Here is a 16,292-nt window from a genome sequence, read left to right as displayed (position 1 = left end):
AACTGTAAACACAAAATTTAGAGACCCTCATTTCAAGGTAACTACCAAACGACTCTACTGCAGCTAACATTAATTGCGCATAAGGACCACGAAGACCAAATACGAAAAAAAGTAGACCTCATATGGAAGCGTCCAGACAGCAGTACTACCATCACTCTATTTAAGATTAATTGTACATGGAGCCCATTGAACTTAAAGAATTCGAAACATGCAATGCCGTAGACGTATACAAAGAAAAAAAAAACTCTGATAATAACTTCTCTGTAATGCAGTAGAAACACGCATACATGAAAAGCAGGAAATACACTCGTCTCAAAGTTAGCTAATATCGACTCTGGCAGCTTGTAGGTGTAGGGTAGAGTTTCGATGTTTCTGTCGCTGGTTTCGAGTGGTTCTGCGAATTTTTTTCTTGACAGGATAACACCAGTTGTATGGTATCGTCAGTTTTCGCGGCGTATTGCGATTTTATGCCGTCCTTCTGTAGTGCTTTGCATATATTTGTGTAATTAGGACCTATCTTTGTGATTAATTACGCAATTAGGATCGATCTTTGCGTCAGTTTCTCGACCAAAATAAATTACGTACACTAACCTAACCTTCCTCTCCCGCATCTAGACAGGTTTCATGTGTTGTGGGTGCACTTGAGCATTCCGTCCAGGAGCACCAGGGTTCGAGTCCCAGAAAGGGCTCCGGCATTTTTAATTTCCCATCAATTCCATGTGTGTCTGGTGGTTTAATTGTGTTAGGTGGGAGCACTTGGCCTTTCCACCCAGGAGGAGCAGGGTTCGAGTTCCAGAAAGGGTTTCTCTCTCTATGTCACAACCCCGCGCCGGTAATAACGACTAGAGAGTCAACACTTGCCGGATACACTGCGTGCGACCTTGTTGTTGTCTACTAACGATGCTTTGGAATGGACTCTCTCTATGTCGCAACCCGCTACGGTAATAACGACTAGAGAGACAACACGTGCCGGATACATTCGGTATTTTGGAATGGTGCCGGCCCTGTCCCAATACTCCGGGTAACATGGGATATATCTCAGATACCGCCTCCGATGGGAAAAGTCATGGTTCTTGCTCTATTTAATATTGCTCCTGAAAGAAACGTAAATGCTTGTGAAAGAGTTTCAGCTGACATAAGTTGTTGTGACAATGAAACAGCTACGCATATACCGTTGGCGTACGCAATGCATGGGATAGTAACAGAACCGATTCCAAGCCCGATTCCACAGTGCACTAAGTTCTGCAGTAGCGGCTCTACTACAATGGCGTAAAAAGTCATTGACAGAGGACATCCTTGTCGGATGGATTTCCCAATGGAAACTTCTTTTGTAAAATGGCCATTAATAAGAATCCGGGAAGAGACGTATGTAGTTAGTTTGCGAATTAATTCTATGAGAATAGGTCCAAAACCTATGTTCACCTTGTTTGAAAGAGGAAGTCACGTACACGGTCATACGCCTTCTCAAAATCTTGAAAGATCAGAACGCCATTTCCTTTGGTTTCAGCATATGAACAGACGATGTCCCTTAAATCACAAGCAGCTGAGATTGCAGTTCGGCCTTGCACTGCCCTGAATTGGTAATTACCTAAAACCTTGTGCATAACTGTTTGCATCCGTAGCCTAATTGATCTGGTAATGATTTTGAAATCGGTGTTCAGGAGTTTGATGGGTCGCATGTTTCCTACCTTCCTGCTGTTACCTTTCTTCGGTAAGGGTAAGATGATACCTTCCATGAAAACCTTGGTATTACTTCCAGGTGCCAGATTTCTTTCGCTGTCTCGAGGAGTGTCGGGCCGAGGAGGTTCCAGTAGCGCTAGTAAAACTCAGCGCTGAGACCATCGGGTGCTGTTGATTTCCCTTTCATTGCGATGTGAACCGCTCGTAGGATTTCGTCCTCCGAAAACAGATTCCAGATTTGTATTATCCTCGTGTGACAATTGTCGCACAAGTGTTTATCAACTGGTTGCTTCTTGTAAAGTTGACAATAACAGTTGTAGACGTGCGAGATGATGTCACGTTGTTTAGTGATGGCATTCTCGGTTTCATCAACGACCGCTTCAATCAACACTGCTTTACACCGTTTCGTCGTTCTCAGAATTGGATACAGAGAGGCCCGTTTTTCGGCGGAAACGTCTTTTGGGTGGGTTCGCAAGATGATTCCTTCCATTCGTTTGCGTTGGATCGGCGTGATTATCGTTTTACATCAATCGATCTTGGCATCGATATCGCGAGAAGGTGTCGTGGTGTGACTACAATTCTCTCAAACAGCGATAGTAAAATTCAATAGTCGATCTTGGCATCGATATCGCGAGAAGGTATGGTAGTGTGACTACAATTCTCTCAAACAGCGATAGTAAAATTCAATAGTCTGTTTCTGCCAAAAGCTTTTTTGTCGGGCGTATGTCACGATGGTAAGGCGTAATTTGGGCTTGGAACACTGAATCCACCACTGTAGAACGCTAGCATAACGTCGTCGGTATCGCTGGAGCTGTTGCCACATTATGTTCAGCTCCTCTTCAAGTTGGGCATCCTGCAGAAGGCTGACATTCAATTTTCAGTAGCCTTTACATCGGCAGATTTGCTGACGTTGTAAGTTAAGGTAACGCTGACATGCGCAATGGTCAGAGATATTGACAGGAGCTATGTCACAGTTCACAGTGTGTCGCTGGAGGGCGTCGAACATTAGATCCTATCGAGCCGACTGGCAAAATGACTATATACGAAGATTTACGCTACCTGTTCACCTTACAGTTTTCCCCACGTATCGTGAAGACGCATACTACGAATTAAATGTTCAAGTTATACACACATCTATTCGTATTAGGAGTTTGGTCTCTGTCGTTAAGCACACAACTGCAGTCACCACCAAGAATGAGATGTGCACGATAAGCTCTAAGAAGAATGGGAACGTCGTTTATATAAACAGTCGAACGTTCTCTCTTATGACTGCTACCTGAGGGGGCGTACACGTTAACAGTCTGCACAACATACACTCGAAGAGAAATGTCACGACCATTAGGCAGCCGTAGCACGTCCGTAAAGGTATACCATCGCGCAAAAGTATGGGAGTGCCTACAGCATCCGGCATGTTCATGTTATCAGTAAGTACATATCCGGGAACTTTTAAGACAGTGACTACCTCCTGTAGCAGGGCAATGTCAACGGCGGTACCATACAAGAAATCAGTTAGCGAACGGAGTTTCACCGCGCTTTGAATCCTGTTGATGTGAAGTGTGGTAATATTATACGTTTGGTTAACGCGCATAGTGGCTCATAGGGCGATAAGCTCTGAGTGGTGTGATCATCCTTTTCGACAGCTTCAAACCAGGCTCGTTTGGCAATGTCTGGAGTATGAGGCGGTACGTCAGAGCCATAACGTGTCTGGGAATGACAGAGGGCCGCAGCGCGATAGTCATGCTCGAGAGCCGCTACTGCTGCGTCTCCTCGCCCTGCTGTCACCAAGGCTCATTGCTGTCGGGGTGCTGCGCCGTGCGCTCACAGCCCTGCCCGCCACCGCCGGTTGAGTCTGTCAACGTGGCCGCATCCGCCTGGCCATCATTCGGGGCTGCGACTGACGTCAGCGAGTTCCTACGGGAGCGCTGCGGCAGCTGCTCGCTGCTCTGCTCGCTCTTCCTGTTGGCCGTTAGCGGTGCTCTGTTCCCTCTAGGCACTCAGTAGTGCCTTCAGATGTTTGTTCACGAATGCGTTCTTGCCTTGCGGTGTTTTCGCAGCGCACTGAGCAAGAAGACTGAGGTTAGGTCTCGCTGCCACTTTCTGACATGGGTACGGTTATCAAATAATCCGACTTTCCCTCTTTGCTACTGTTCCCCTTGCTTCCCCTACGACGTCGTTTCCGCTGCAGTCTCTGCCGGTAGGGGTGGTTCAGGTAAACGGATCTGCAACCGCTCCTGCGTCTCACACATCTGAGTTTCAGAGGTGGCCGGCGCAGCGTCGGTATCCAGTGGTAACTGTCCCGACGCTGATGACGGGGCCGAAGTGCCGTCCATTCTACCGGGAATGTCTTTGCCACTGCTTTCCACCTGAACTGGCATTGCCGCTTCGTTAACATGTTCCGGCTGTCGTGGTTGTGGTATAGTCCCCGCGACTACCTCACTCAATAATGGCACAAGCCTTTCACTACCATCTGGAGGACGTTCCCGTGGAAACTGAAATGGACGTCGACATGTGCAGTTCATCCGCAAATGTTCTGTTGAATGGCACATCGAACAGGTAGGAGGTTGACAAATGTAAGTTACCCGCGCGACAGCCGCTAATGACAACACACGAAAGTATATGCTTTTTTAAGTCATACGTACACTTCTCACGCCGCTGGTAACTTGGTTATGTTATGCACTTCACCATTTTTCATTCGTAACCGACAAAACAACAACACCGTACCGAGACAAAGAACTTGCAATGAGCTCATTAGAACACTTAGGTGGCACATTACGTACCCTGACGTTTCTCACTTCGTATCCCTAAGGCACGCTCTGGTCATTACTAATACTAGCACCAGTACGACGAAATTGTCTCATGCCAGCATGCTCCTCAACAAATTTCTCGTAAGCATCACTCGAAATAAATTTCGCTGAAACGTGTCCCCTATAGCTTCAGGCTATTTCAAATCCTCAAAAATCCACTCATGAATTTCAAACGCCGTCGGCCGCAACTCAGCGCGATCAATATGACAGTGAACGATGTTGACTCTGGTAATTGTCGACATCGTACTTGCAACAGCTATTAAGAAAACAGACGTAAGTAACGCTCCCACACGCTGCTCGGCTCCCCACCGCAGTACCGCTCGCGATGTAAACACTGGCCCGCGCCCGTCACCGCACGACGTGCACCGGCCGAGTGCGCGACCATGACTGACAACAGGACACAGTGGTCGTTATAACTGCACGGACTACCTTTGTAGTTCTCCCGTCAGGCCAAATTCTCAACCTGTCCACACACCTCATAACAGACGGTGGGAGTGGCCGAGCGGTTCTAGGCGCTACAGTCCGGAACTGCGCGACCGCTACGGTCGCAGGTTCGAATTCTGCCTCGGCATGGATGTGTGTGATGTCCTTAGGTTAGTTAGGTTTAACTAGTTCTAAGTTCTAGGGGACTGATGATCTCGGAAGTTAAGTCCCATAGTGCTCAGAGCCATTTGAACTATTTTATCCTCATAACTGGCGACATTTCATCAACCCCCTTAAGTGTTCGAGAGAGGACGGCCAGTGATCCCTTCAGTACAGATGCACACTGGCCTGGAACTCCTGCGGGAATCGGCTAGATGCCGTGAACTATGAGGATAATGGTCAAGGGACACTACATTACTAGTGTCTCTATAAATTGAGAATTTGGGTCTGACGATTGGCGTGTTTGTGTAGTCCCTGCAGTTACAATGCTCACTGTGTTGGCATGGTGCTGTGGTCACGCGCGTGTAAGCAGAAGATCCGGGTTCGAGACCAGGTATGGCACAAATTTTCTACTTCCACATTGATTTGAGGCAGTGCCCACTGCCAGCTGATGACTTTAATTCCTTTTTTGTCTTGATTCATAGTGGCTGCAGGATATACTATTTAACTGTTTGAATGAAGAAAATTAATTTAAGTAACTGCAGGGTACTAAACTGAAATATAGCTTTCAGTAGTTCTTTATATCTAGCAAGCCATATAGGATTGTTCATTGAGAGGTCACTGCGCTTGGCTTACGGTGACACAGCACTAAATTCGCCACGGGACGACTTGCAGTTTTGTTTGTTGCTGTGAGTGAGACACGTATACAGATGAATTATATATGCAAATAGAGGAAGGTAACGGACGTTCCATCGAACGTCCTTGTTACAGGACAGAACCTAATCCGTAAAGCCGCGCGGGATTAGCCGCTGCAGTCATGGACTGTGCGGCTGGTCCCGGAGGAGGTTCGAGTCCTCCCTCGGTTATGGATATGTGTGTTTGTCCTTAGGATAATTTAAGTTAAGTAGTGTGTAAGCTTAGGAACTGATGACCTTAGCAGTTAAGTCCCATAAGATTTCACACACATAATCCGTAAGTCTAAAGACACAAACTTGCAAGCAGTGCGTAATTAGGGGTCACAAAATTACGAATGATAAAAGTCATTAAATTATAAGTAGGATACATGAGAACCTTAGTACAGTTATCGCATTGTTACAGTAAATAACTAACGTGGTGGAGTCGAAATACTTGAAACTAAAGACTGAACCGGAGTTGACGGAATCTGACTATGAATATAAAATGGCTGGTGAGGTGCAAGGCTGAAGCAAGCAGGGAGCGTAGAAAACGAGAGGAAGACATTCACTGGTAAACTCGCTGGAGGAGAACACTACATGTATCGGGACAAACTCAAAATCAAATCGCAGTTGCAGACAAAGACAGAATACGTTAAGAATTAGACTATGGCGAAAGACTGTGTTGTAGAACAGGTATTTAACTCTGAAGACGCTAGTTACTGCTATTAAACAAAAGGTTCAAATGGTTCAAATGGCTCTGAGCACTATGGGACTCAACTGCTGTGGTCATAAGTCCCCTAGAACGTAGAACTACTTAAACCTAACTAACCTAAGGACATCACACACATCCATGCCGGAGGCAGGATTCGAACCTGCGACCTTAGCGGTCGTGCGGTTCCAGACTGTAGCGGCTTTAAGGGCTCGGCCACCCCGGCCGGCCTAAACAAAAGGAAAAATGATCTAGTTTATAAAAGATGATCTGATTGATAACACCGATTTGTAGAATAACAGTATTATTGAATTAAAGAAAGGATTGCTGAAACTGAATTATAGTCTTACTGGTAGAATAGAACAACAAAGAGATCAGATTTGAATAGTGCCTATACGCACAGTCAGTAACAAAAATATATTAGAACTGAAAAATAATAATGCTGTACCAACAGTCGTTATTTTTATATTGTTGCCTAATACGCAACCAGTTTCGACGTTCCAGTCACTTTATCTTTAGGTCTCTCACGTGAATGACGTAAGTACCAATCGTGCATGTGTAAGCAAGGCACCAAATTTCGTATCTGGTTCCGAAGAGTTTGGATGTATCCAGCTATGTGGCTGGATTGAAGAGTTTTTAGCAAACAGAACTCAGCATGTTGTTATCAATGGAGAGACGTCTACAGACGTTAAAGTAACCTCTGTCGTGCCACAGGGGAGTGTTATGGGACCATTGCTTTTCACAATATACCTATAAATGACCTAGTAGAGAGTGTCGGAAGTTCCATGCGGCTTTTCGCGGATGATGCTGTAGTATACAGAGAAGTTGCAGCATTAGAAAATTGTAGCGAAATGCAGGAAGATCTGCAGCGGATAGGCACTTGGTGCAGGGAGTGGCAACTGACCCTTAACATAGACAAATGTAATGTATTGCGAATACATAGAAGGAAGGACCCATTATTGTATGATTATATGATAGCGGAACAAACACTGGTAGCAGTTACTTCTGTAAAATATCTGGGAGTATGGGTGCGGAACGATTTGAAGTGGAATGATCAAATTAAATTAATTGTTGGTAAGGCGGGTACCAGGTTGAGATTCATTGGGAGAGTCCTTAGAAAATGTAGTCCATCAACAAAGGAGGTGGCTTACAAAACACTCGTTCGACCTATACTTGAGTATTGCTCATCAGTGTGGGATCCGTACGAGATCGGGTTGGCGGAGGAGATAGAGAAGATCCAAAGAAGAGCGGCGCGTTTCGTAACAGGGTTATTTGGTAACCGTGATAGCGTTACGTAGATGTTTAGCAAACTCAAGTGGCAGACTCTGCAAGAGAGGCGCTCTGCATCGCGGTGTAGCTTGCTGTCCAAGTTTCGAGAGGGTGCGTTTCTGGATGAGGTATCAAATATATGGCTTCCCCCTAGTTATACCTCTCGAGGAGATCACGAATGTAAAATAAGAGAGATTCGAGCGCGTACGGAGGCTTTCCGACAGTCGTTCTTCCCGCGAACCATACGCGACTGGAACAGAAAAGGGAGGTAATGACAGTGGCACGTAAAGTGCCCTCCGCCACACACCGTTGGTTGGCTTGCGGAGTATAAATGTAGATGTACATGTAGACCCGATACGAATATTGGTGCTTTGTTTTAAACTGGGTGTCTAATAAAACAGTACCAATATAACAGCTGTTGGTGCAGTAGTGCTGTATTCCATTGACCAGCTGCTGTCAGACGCCTGTAATAATATGGAATTATATTTACGGATATGACGATAGTCTCAACGGATGTTAAAATACAGGAAATTACGTTGTCTCAGTTACAGATGTCGCATGTCCCACTCAGTCACTTCTGTCATTACTTTGTTACAATGGATTCACCAGTAAGTTCCAACATGAAAAAGAATGTATCAGTCATGCTGGAGCTCTGTCGAGCCGTAAATTGATCGTCATCTAGGATAAGCACATACTTCCTGTGATGCAACATTTCGACATCGTTCGCCGAGGGATAAAACTCTGCAAGGAACCAGTTCTTGGACATCATAATAGCGTATATTATCCGAGCAATTTGGAGGACGGAGATAACAGCGACGAGAAAGCAGGTAGTGTCGCTATAAAATGTGACTGCTCATTCACTGAGGCGTGAGACACGCGATGGCAGGAACCCAGGTCGCCGTGCTGTGCCTGCTGCTGGCTGCTCAGCTGCAGCTGGTGACGCCACGGGGGCTGCTTCTGCGATCGAGGCTTCACGGCCGCATCATCGGCGGCACCGAAGCCAGCATTGAGGACTACCCGTGGCAGGTGGCCCTGAAGTACGGCGGCTACTATCAAAGCGGCGCCTCCATAATCGGAACCGGCTGGGCCCTCACGGCGGCCCATTGCGTCAGCTATTACAGAGCGCAGTACCAGTCGCTGTACAGCGTGCGCGCCGGATCCTCCGACCGCAGCAGTGGGGGCGTCGTGCTGGACGTGGCCGAGGTCCACGAACACGAAAAGCACGACAGCATTTCTGGCGACTCCGACATCGCCGTCCTTCGCGTGAGTAGTCACTGAGAAAAAAATACATCACTAGAGTTACGTGCAGCGCTGCATAGCGGAAGTATGACCACTTTGCCGACAGTTGGGTACACCACGCTCCTACTCATACTGCTAGTCTACTGTTTATTATATATACGAAGACAGTAACTTGTTCTCGAAAGAACAGTTACTGTTGATGACCGTGCAGCTTTTCCCTGGAATAAATGATGACTAACTGAAAACCTCAGCTGCCGACAGGTGATGTTGATATACCTCGATGTGGACAGCTGAAAATGTGTGCCCCGACCGGGGCTCGAACCCGGGATCTCCTGCTTACATGGCAGACACTCTATCCATCTGAGCCACCGTAGACACAGATGAGTGGGTGGGCAGATGTCTATAAGGTTCAATACATATGTAGAATTGTGGACAGTTGGCAAAGTGAATCTCACGGGAAGCGTGCAAGGGATAAGTCCCTGCAGTCGCGCTGTTTATCTGTGTCCACGATGGCTCAGATGGATAGAGCGTCTGCCATGTAAGCAGGAGATCCCGGCTTCGAGTCCCGGTCGGGGCACACATTTTCAGCTCTCCACATCGAGGTATATCAACAACACCTGTCGGCAGCTGAGGTTTTCAGTTAGTCATCATTTACTGTTTATTTATCAGATACTACACTGCCCAGTCAGATTCATGTGACCTCCTGCCAAAAGTTCGAATAACCATCTTTTGCTGCTAGTCTATATTTATCAATTTTTATGTTGTCCAGTCAAATTAATGCGACCACCCATCAAAAGCTGGAGCAACCGCCTTTTGGCGGGTGGGACCGCTGCAAGAAGTGGGGGAAGAGCGTCGATGAGGCTCTGGGAAGTACAGAAGTCGATTTGCCTTTGCCAGCTTGGCAAAGTTTCTCGCTTGAGCAATCATGGTGCAAACAGCCCTACCGAGGTGGTCCCACAGATTCTCGACCGGGTTTACATAGAGGTAGTTTGGTCGCCAAGGGAGTGCGGTAGACTTATTCTGGGCCACTTCGAACTGCCGCACGTATATTTTTCAGGCGTTTCAGACCGTACAGCCAACCGCCATGTGTCCGATCGAGCTTGAAACGTAATTCATCTGAAAATGCCACCTCGGTGGACGTCCATTTGTAGGACTGGTGTACATATTCCAGCCTACCTTGCCGATGAAAAGCAGTCATCATGCTTGCATGAACTGGGAGCTTGCGGCGAAGTTTTAAACGTTGCAAGGTTCACCGAACAGTCGTAGAGATGACACTTCTGATATCCTATTGGTTCATGTGGGTGGTCAGTTGCTCAACAGTTAAACGTCTGTTCACTTGTACTCACCTCCGTAACCGGCGTTCGCCCTTCATCTATGACTCGTGGTGCACCACTATTGCCTTGGCACAGCTTTTGGATGGCGCGATTTTGCCATTCACGGTATACTTCTACCACAGCGGTAGGCGCACGTTACAGAATCTTAGCTGCTTCGAAAATGATTGCACTATTTGCCCAAAAGCCAATGATCATGCCTTATTAAACGTCAATTACATCGCTCCGTCCTTTCGTTACGTCAACTACGGCACTGTTTTCGCTTCCGCCAACACACGTTATATGCAATCCCGTACCTAGGGCTGCCACGTCCCGTGCGTGATTGTTTGCTACAAGTTCACGGGGAACATCGGCAGTGGTCATGTTAATATGACGTGACCATGTTTTTAAGAAACGTAATAATTTAAACTGAGAGGTTCTGATACTCAGCAACAAAACATTAGGAAAATGTGCCAAAAAATGTGTTTTCAGTCAGTTAAAAAACCCCACCCTTTTTCCGGATGTCATTTATCAATAGTAACAGCGGTACATTCCACTGTTCCAATTATGGCATCGAGCAGCAACAACGAGTGTTGTCGTAACTTACTCTTAATCTGATCATTTAAATTCTCAGTAACAGTGGCACAAAGTGCTATGTATCCGATATTACGTCAAATATAGCTGAACAAACACCATAATTCTAGTGCAGTTTAATAATTTCAAATGCACTATCTAAAACAAATCACTTACAGTTCTGTTCTGACAGCAACAGGAATTTAGTGATAAGATTAAAAGTTTTTCTCTTGAAACGTTGGTACGTATAATCATAATATACTGTCTAGTACTCATGCTGTTCTATTGTTACACATCTGTTAATAAACTTTTATTGACATAAACTACATCGCAAGATCCACCAACATTAAGAATAATGGGCACGCAGTGAACAGTATGTTCCGTACAGATGTACGAGGGTTGAATGAAAAGTAATGTGTGCATCTTCTTTAATTGGGTTTGGAAGGGAATATTTTAATAAATCAAACGCAGATATTATCCTTAGAATGTGATCTTTAATTAACAATATTAACTTTCCACATAATCACCAGCCAGTTGGATACATTTCTGCCAACGATGAACAAGTTTTCTGAAGCTGGCACGGAAGAAGTCGACACTCTGTTTCCGCAACCACTACGTCACAGTTCTCTCATAATGGTGTACCCACGTTTCGTCTCCTGTCACAATTGATTGGAGAAAGGCGTCACCTTCATTCTCGTAACGAGAGAGCAGTTCCTGGCAAATTTCAAGACTGTGCTGTTTCATTTCAGGGGCAGCATCAGAGGTACCCATCGTGCACAGATCTTCCGATAGCCAAGCAAAGCAATAATGTGACCCACACGTTCTTGTGAAATGCCGATAGTACTTGCAGTTTGTCTCTGAGTGATACGACGTTGGTCCTGAATCAATCTGTCAACATTTTGCTTGTGAAACTCCGTAGTTGCTGTCACAGGACGTTCAACTCTCTGCTTGGCACGCAGGTCAGATGTTCCCGCCTCAACATCTTTAAATCCACTCTCGCAGCAACATACAGTACTCACATCAACACAGTCACAATAAACTGCTTTCAATCTCTGATCTCCTTTTGGATGACAGCTTCTGGTGTCAAGAATTCAATGACTGCATGTTGCTTAAATCGCATTGACCGACCGTCTGCGCAGGGTTCCATACTTTACGCTGTAACAACAAAACCGTTCAATGCTAAGGCTTCCGCCAACTGGAGCTGTAGAGAAGAGGCTACGGAACAAGCCAATGCCTGCCGCATACCAATGCTACCAACTGTTGAAGAGTTACGAAGGTGGAGGCATTACTTTTCAGTCAACCCTCGTGTCATCCAAGCTTCAGACATTTACAGTAATCTTGCTTGGTACCTAATAGCTCACACATGCTTACCGTGGCTGCAATGACATTGGTATGAATCTCGATGAACGGGTTACTGAATTCAGGTGGGGCCTCTGTAAAAAAATGTTGCTACTGACAAATTAAATGCAAAGGCAGTGACGATTTCAAACACCAAAGTGTACTTACTGTACAGCAAAAAAAAATTTGTTATTACGAATCCCTCCTTGTAGATTTTAAAGCATATTGCGCCTATCAACACAAACTGGTACTCGATAAACCGACATGAAAGGTGCAATTACGCAGAAAAATAATACATAAAGCTTAGCGGAAATGATTTATATACACAAGGTGATTTACTTGCCTCTACGTATGGGTTTTATACAACCTGCAACCCCTTCAAAATTCACGTGCATTATTTTCATATTCTCTCGCTTGCTATGTGAAAACTCTTAGTCATAGTAAAAAATAAGTACAGGACGTTTTTGTAAGAGAGACAGCATAGCTAAATTTTGCGCCGGGATACGTTTCCTCCAGAGGCTGTGGTTTTCGATTTATTCGAGAGAAGTGCACATCAGGTACTTTCAAATGCGTATTTCTTGAGTAAATCGGAGACAATGACCTTCAGTGTAAACATATCCTAGCAGAACATATAACTATATATTCCTACAAATAGGTTCTGTACATTTTTTTCCTTAAGACTAATAGTTTGGACGCAGCGAGCGAGATTATATGAAAATTTTGTGCAGAGGTTTTGGAAGCGTTGTAAGTTGCATAAAACCCACTGGTAAGGGCAGCTAAATCACCCTGTATTATAATGTTTTGGAACAATTACTATTCAGAAACAGCGCATGTACACGAACAAAATCTTTTTCTTTAGTTCATATTCTTATTCATGAACATTATTTGAGGCACATACCGTATCTAGTAGTTACGTTTCACGTACTTACTATACGATGCATACAGCTTTAAAATAGTGACGATGTGGACTATACTATTTTGCTAAAACCTTCTCTAATTCGCGGCGCGTGTTTAGTCGAGCGGTCTAAGGAACTGCAGTCATGGACTGCGCGACTGGTCCTGGAGGAGGTTGAGTCCTCCTTCGGGCATGGGTATGTGTGTTTGTCCTTAGGATAATTTAGGTTAAGTAGTGTGCAAGCTTAGGGACTGATGACCTTAGCAGTTAAGTCCCATAAAATTCCACATACATTTGAACATTTCTAATTCAAGAAATGCTTCAAACATGGGAAAATATTCCATCGCTCTAGCTACCGTTTAATTCTGCAGATTGACGGTTCTTTACCGCTGGGCACCAATGTGGCAATCGTGAACCTTCCAGAGGCCGGCTACGACCCGCCAGCCGGCCTCGCTGTCACGGCGACCGGCTGGGGAGACACGGAGGACGCGTACCTGCCCAGCATCCTGAAGAAGGTGGACATCGCCATTAGGGACCGATCCGAGTGTAACTTCCCTAACACAGGGCGCGAGGTGACCCCCCGTATGATACGCGCCGGAGAAACGGGCAAGAGCGTGTGCCACGGAGATTCGGGCGGTCCTCTAGTGAGCGGCACTACGCAGATGGGCATCGTGTCTTGGAGCAGTGGCTACTGCCTCCTTGGGGGCGCCGTCTACGTCAACGTGGGAAACTTACGCTCCTGGATTACTGAAGTCACCGCCATTTGACAGCCATAACTCAATACTTTCGAATCACCCTAGGCAGGCTGTACCTCTTACACATATAACTGAAATGAGACAATGACTTTCGACGAGAAACATATGTTTACTAAATTTATTAGTCTAAGCATTGAGCAATCAGTAAGCATTTTCGCCATGTATTGAAGTTAATAAATTGTGTCTTCGTGAAGCTGTTTCTAAATGTGTTTGTAACCTGAAACCTCTCCTACTATAATGAAAAGTTCAGATGCCCTTTCTCACGTTCCCACGCCATGTCCCCCTGTCCAGTTTCAAGTTTGTTCCTAATGAAACATACAGGGTACACTATAGGTACCATAAGCCCTCAGGAGCTTGGAGCCAGAAACTACAGACGTTTTGAGGGGTTGCTCCCACAGTCTCAGCTGTTCAGGCTGGGGCCTTCGCCAATATTCCATCACTACATCGCAGAATTCACAGCGCAATATCAGTACATGGGGATGTAGATGTTTTTATAGGTGTTGATGCAATACTACGAAACAGTTGCAATATAATCACGAAGGAAGGACGAAGGTCATTCGAGACGGAGCACAAGCAAGGGAAGAAAATCGGCCGTGCTCTTTCAGAGGAGCCATCCCGGTATTTGCCTTGAGTGATTGAGGGAAATAACGGAAAACTTAACACTGGATGGCCGGACTCGAGTTTGAATGGAGCCTCCCGCATGCCAGTCCAATGTGCTAATCGCTGCGCCGCCTTGCCTGGTGTTTTTGCAATATAACCCACTTTTTCTAGTATGAATTTTTCCATGCTACTGCTCTTCACCTGGCGTTCCACAGTGCTTAAAGTGTGATCTTCAGGCAGATTGTGTTGTGTCTAAGTCACCTCTGCCGAGAACATTAAGGAACTTACCAACTGTCATAACACATCCAGCCAGAGTTGTTACAAAAGCTCCCAGCTCAGAAGGAAGGACCATTCTTTAGGCTTCGTACATTCAACTGTCAAAGACTCCGTGACATTGGTGGAGTCTATGGCTAAGTTACTCCAGACTCAAGCAATAGCGCGCTGGATTAGCCGAGCGGTCTAGGGCGCTGCAGTCATGGACTGTGCGGCTGGTCCCAGAGGAGGTTCGAGTCCTCCCTCGGGTTTGGGTGTGTGTTTTTGTCCTTAGGATAATTTAGGTTACGTAGTGTGTGAGCTTAGGGACTGATGACCTTAGCACTTAAGTCCCATAAGATTTCACACACATCTGACCACTTTTTTTCAAGCAATAGCGTTGTTCTCTAGGCTGATCAACAAGCCATGGACGTAGAGCTTGCGCATTTGCCGCTTGCGTCACGGGGCGCCGGGTGTACTAGCTGCTTACTGGTGCCACTCACTGACTCCTGGCCATGTCCATCACATGTGATTCCATTTTAATAGTTTACACATATAAGGATAAACGCTTGTAACAGATGATTATACCATGGGGAAGTCAATTTCTGTGAACATTTTGACAGTTTATTTGAAATGTTTACCACAGTGAGCGTATTTGCACACCGAGTACGTTAGCGATACGTATGTTTCGGCTACCTGAGGTTGTAGTATTACTGAACAGAGCTCGGGCGAGCGAGGGAGTCTGAAGCAGTTGTCGGCCAGAGAGGTACAGGGAGTGTTGTGTCAAGGTAGAGTGAGAAACCTGGATAACGGATATACCGCACACAGATTTTTATTTGAGATGTTCCATGATGCGTGATGGAGGATGGAAGATGTTCTGATACAGTTCTATAGAGACACGACTCATTCGCTAAAAAAAATATACAATGGGCTTATTTTGCTGCAATCACTAATGCAGTAATTACGGTAGCGTACAGATTTAAGTTTAAGAATATCTGCTTGCACGTGTTGGTTTCCAGAGAAAACGATCAGTCATGTCTTCAGTGTTCTAATTAGCTTTCATCGGCTAATTTAACTTGTAGATATTTCATAATTAATGTAAAAGAGTTGCTAATATTTTGCGTTTTATTCTATGGCTACTTTCATACCTAGAACCATTTTCAAATCAACATAACATAATCGAAAATGCCATTTCCAAATATGTCAACAAAACGTGTAGTGTACATTCATTGTGCATACGGGTAACTGTGAGCGTACATTACACATTTAATTGACATTTTCAAAAATGCTATTTTCGACTTCGTTATGTTGATTTTAAAATGGTTCTCTGCCCGGAACAAGCCATCGAATGAAAAATGAAATATTTGCAACTTGGGCTGGTGTTTCGTTCTATTGATTTACAGAAGTTGCTGACTTAAGTTACTTCCCCTTGCTGGAAGTTCGTAATTTCTCAGCATCATAATGTTAAGAAAGAATAAGAGTTCGTATGAGTCAGAGTTTTTTCTGTGTTTTTACAAGGTTTCACTCTAATTCCGAAACACCCTCTTACTTATTTACGAAGGATATCACTGAAGATTATCCTCACAGTTTAAATGAAAAATGTGTTTGGTAA

The 16,292-nt window shown here is 45.2% G+C and overlaps 1 protein-coding gene across 1 annotated transcript in view; it reads left to right on the top strand.

Moving 5' to 3' along the window:
* Positions 1 to 13,946, top strand: part of LOC126484786 (trypsin alpha-3-like) — a 49,138-nt gene extending 35,192 nt beyond the window's left edge. The window contains exons 2-3 of the mRNA XM_050108382.1: positions 8,687 to 8,981; positions 13,445 to 13,946. Coding sequence (XP_049964339.1) covers positions 8,687 to 8,981; positions 13,445 to 13,840 — 691 coding nt within the window. The 3' untranslated portion in view covers positions 13,841 to 13,946. The remainder of the gene's footprint in view (positions 1 to 8,686; positions 8,982 to 13,444) is intronic.
* Positions 13,947 to 16,292: the final 2,346 nt, after the last annotated feature.

Source organism: Schistocerca serialis, chromosome 6, assembly GCF_023864345.2.
Source record: "Schistocerca serialis cubense isolate TAMUIC-IGC-003099 chromosome 6, iqSchSeri2.2, whole genome shotgun sequence".
In the NCBI taxonomy this organism is placed as follows: domain Eukaryota; kingdom Metazoa; phylum Arthropoda; class Insecta; order Orthoptera; family Acrididae; genus Schistocerca; species Schistocerca serialis.
Note: the sequence above shows the minus strand (reverse complement) of the source record. Positions and strands in the feature narration are given on the sequence as shown.